Consider the following 4,028-nt stretch of genomic DNA (forward strand, 5'->3'; position numbering starts at 1 on the left):
GTATTATATTGGTAATTGTTTTGTGGGGGACGAGGGTTATATGGAGCTTGGTAAGGATGGTTATTTCTGGGAGGTAGAGCTCGGTTTTGGTTGTAGTATTGTTGTGGCCGTGTATAAGGTTGGGCATTCATCACCGCATAGGGAGGCAGTGCCACGGCATATGCTGCATCTTGATGGGGGTAGTAGTGTTGTGGGGTTCTGGAAGGCAGGTAAGAATGATTGCGGGATCGATGGGGGCCTCTCAAACCTGAAGTCATTATGGCTCCTGCTTCCCTCTTCTTTCGATTTGCTTAACCTCCAGAGCCGTTCTGGATGGCTTGGGAGGTGGCTCTCAAAGCAGAATGACTTATGATTCAGCCAGTTTTCAAGCCATTTTCTACCATTTCTCCGATTTTTATGGCCTCTGCAAAAGGTTTGCCCATTGCAGACATCATGTTCTGAAAGTAATCGGCCTCTTGGGCCTGCAAGAAAATATTGACCATTTCTGCCTCATCCATAGGCGGTTTCACTCTGGATGCTTGCTCACGCCACTTGATAGCATATTCATGGAAGCTTTCCGCAGTTTTCTTCTTGAAATTGGTCAGAGAATTCCTATCTGGAGCTATATCAATATTGTATTGAAATTGCCTGACGAAATCTCGGGCCAAGTCATCCCATATATGCCAATGGGAGATGTCCTGATCTATGTACCATTCTGACGCAATTCCCGTCAAGCTCTCCCCGAAATAGGCCATCAAAAGTTCTTCTTTTCCACCTGCCCCTCTCAGCTGATTGCAATAACTTTTCAAATGAGCGATCGGGTCTCCGTGCCCATTGTACTTTTCGAATTTTGGCGTTTTAAAACGAACGGGCAAATGAACATGAGGAAACATACACAGATCAGAGTAGGAGACGCTCTTTTGGCCACCCAGGCCTTGCATGTTTTTCAGACCTTTTTCGAGGCTTTTCATCTTCCGAACCATCTCTTCTTTCTCGGGGTTTCTCATAGCTCTTTCCTGTTCCATAGGAGACTCAAACTGTGGGTGCTTAGGGTAAGAGTTTGGGGTAACAAGAGCGTTGTCTAGCTGAAATTACGGGACTTGAAAAGTGATAGCTGAAGGCTCGAAGCATGGCCTGGGAACTGTTGGTTATGCCGTAATAGAGACTGGTGGTGCGGTGAATAATGTAGAAGGTACCCCTGAAAACGGTGCCTGGGGGCGAACCTCAGAAGGCATACCAATGAAATTGGCCGATATAGCGGGGGTACCCAAACGGGATGAATGGGTTTGTTACGGGGATGGGGACATTAGAGATTCCACTCGTCCTAGGAAGCAGTTCAGGAAATCCGGGGATTATACTGGGCGGTTCTTTGCCATTAGACCAAGCGTCCCACATTTCTAACATGCGAACGTGCAGCCTCATATTTTTCTCAGTGGCCGCGGACTTTGACTATGGAATAGCCGATACAGGACTATCCTCACGCTCAATAATTGGTAGATGACTTTCAGAGGCCATAGGAACACTGCCTTTAGATCTCGTGAAGTAAGGATGAGAAGCCAGATTACCACAAAACCAACCATCTAAACAAGACCTTTGATATTTGCACACACAACAACCTGGTTAGTTTGAGATATTTAACAGATAAGGAATCGCATATTGGGGATACAATGCACTTGAATAATTAAATGTTTCTAAATGTCTTTGCAACGGCTGTATGTTTTATCCCGGTTTTACTATCTCTTTTCTCAAATTTTGAATCCTTATTTCTTTTTCCTTCCCTTATTGCTGTTTTTGCTCTTTTATTTTTCACTCTTTTTTCTTTCTTGTTCACTCAATTTTCCTTCTTTTTCTCTCTTTTTCTTTATTTTTCACTCAGATTATCTATAGCTACGATCGAATCCGATGGAGATTGCCTACGTATCATGACGCTGCATGAATCAGATCATTACGTAGTTCAGGAAATAAATGCAGAATAAAAGAAAAGAAAATTTTGGTTTTTGGTTTTTTTTCAACATTTCATTAAATAAAATCTTTTTGGGTTTTTCTATTAAAAAGATTTTGGAAATACTGATAATTAAACATACATACTCAAAAAAAAAAAAACAGACCCGAAAAGGTAAAAAATACAAACTCAAAGCCAAAAATAATAAATAAAAAAAATCAGGAATACATAAGAGCCTCTAATACTACTCCGGGGCCCCGTGGTACATCAGTCGGTCTCGACGTGGGCCTGCGTGCAATCTCTTCTTGAAGGTACTCTAAATCATCCATCACATGAAGGACAAAAGTCATCACAGAAGTAAAGAACATAGACCTGGTCATATCTTCGCATTCATGGCATTTCATTACGACGTAATCAATGATTTCTTTAATCCTCATTCTAATGACGCCCTTTTCTTGGAGCAAGCGTCCAATTTGCTGACACCGGGCCTCCAATACTTGTGTGGCCGTATGGTTTTGGTCTTGCAATTGTTGTATGACTTCTTTCAATCGGAAAATCGATTTATAGCAATGCTCTCTTTCAGCTTTGAAATCCTTTGTCTGTTGGACCATTTTATTTTCGAGATTAGTCAGCTTTTCCCTTAAGATCGCGACCCCTCTATCATAATTTTGCTTTAAATGCTGAACACACCTTGCCCGTTCTTCTGCATTATTCGCCAATTTTGCCTGAGCTTTTGCCAATTCATCCTCGGCCTTTGTCAAATCAAACCCATAATCATGAACTTTCCGTCTCAGATTGCTTATGAGTCTTTCATTTTTTTCCGGGTTTTCAACAACTATTTTCATTTTCTGAATCTGAGCTCGGAGGGCTTCATTTTCTCGGGCCAACCTTTTCTTTTCTCCTTCATCCTCAGCAGCCTGCAAACTACTGTTAAATTTGAGGTTTTTGATTTGATCCTCTAGCTTGCTTATGGTGGTCCGGTATTCCTTTTCTTTAGCTAACCAAACCCACTGTTCTCGCGCTCCATCAGTGAATTGTTGGACATGGGGTCTTTTGGCAAGATGTTCTATCTCTTGATCGACTCGAACTCTCTTACCATACCAGGCTGTGTAGTTAGATTCTACTTCACCCGAGGAACAATCCCGTACTTGAGTCTGTGGCTCCAGAAACCTACATTGGTGCCAAATCTGGCGAACCTTTTCTTCTGGGAATGCGGCTTTTGGGCATAGTTCAATAACCTGTGGACTCAAATCTTCATCATAAGGGACTGTTTGGTATCTTCCTAATTGGCGTAGGACTCGATGCGGAGCATATGGCTGAATACTCCGAAGTCCCATCAATAAAAGAAAGCACACTCCGGCAGACATGTAAATAACCTCATTGACCGTGAGCCAACTGAAAGTCCACTCAATTCGGTTTGCGGTCAAAAAACCCAAATACGTGAACCAAGCCTCAGTACCCTCCGGTAACTCATGACCGTTTACCCAATTTTCGTATTCTTCAATACAATCGAGTCCGGTCAGACCGTAGTTCATGTACCTCGGGCGATGGCAAAGATGTTCCACCAGCCACATTTGCAAAAGCAAGTTGCAACCCTCAAAAAACTTTGTCCCAGCTCGACAGGAAGTTAGAGCTCGATAGATTTCTGCGAGAATCATCGGTATAAGAGTGCCGTTGGCCTTTTTCACCATAAAGTCGGCCATTCCTGCAAGTCCTAGCTCTATATATCTGTCACTCATTGGGCATATCAGAGTGCCTAAAAAGGCAACTATGAAGGCTAAACCTCTGCGTGCTTCCCATTTATTTTTATTTCCCTGATACATCAAACTATTGTCCGGAGCCTCAAATCCTCGGGGATCCCCATACCGGCTGTATAAGAAGTGGAATATGCAAAATTCTTTGGCCAAATTTCCATCTTTAACCTGCCGGCTAATGCTCAGAAGGTCCAAAAACTTATGAGGAGTTACAGGTCTTGGTGCTACTGGATATTGGTGCCTGAGATTCCCGTCAAGACCAACATAACCTACCATCTCTTCTAGCAAAGGGGTCAACTCAAAATCAGAGAAATGGAAAACATTGTACGTCGGGTCCCAAAACGGTATCAAAG

At 42.8% G+C, this 4,028-nt stretch overlaps 1 protein-coding gene across 1 annotated transcript; it reads right to left on the bottom strand.

The window, feature by feature from the left end:
* Positions 1-353: 353 nt before the first annotated feature.
* Positions 354-1,004, bottom strand: LOC142169826 (uncharacterized). The gene has a single exon (XM_075231747.1). The coding sequence runs from the start codon at positions 1,002-1,004 to the stop codon at positions 354-356; it is 651 nt and encodes a 216-aa protein (XP_075087848.1).
* Between the last annotated feature and the right edge of the window lie 3,024 nt (positions 1,005-4,028).

Source organism: Nicotiana tabacum, chromosome 15 (assembly GCF_000715075.1).
Source record: "Nicotiana tabacum cultivar K326 chromosome 15, ASM71507v2, whole genome shotgun sequence".
NCBI classification, from domain to species: domain Eukaryota; kingdom Viridiplantae; phylum Streptophyta; class Magnoliopsida; order Solanales; family Solanaceae; genus Nicotiana; species Nicotiana tabacum.

Coding starts and splice junctions, on each gene's coding strand:
- LOC142169826 (XM_075231747.1), bottom strand. CDS start 1,004: ATGGAACAGGAAAGAGCTATGAGAAACCCCGAGAAAGAAGAGATGGTT.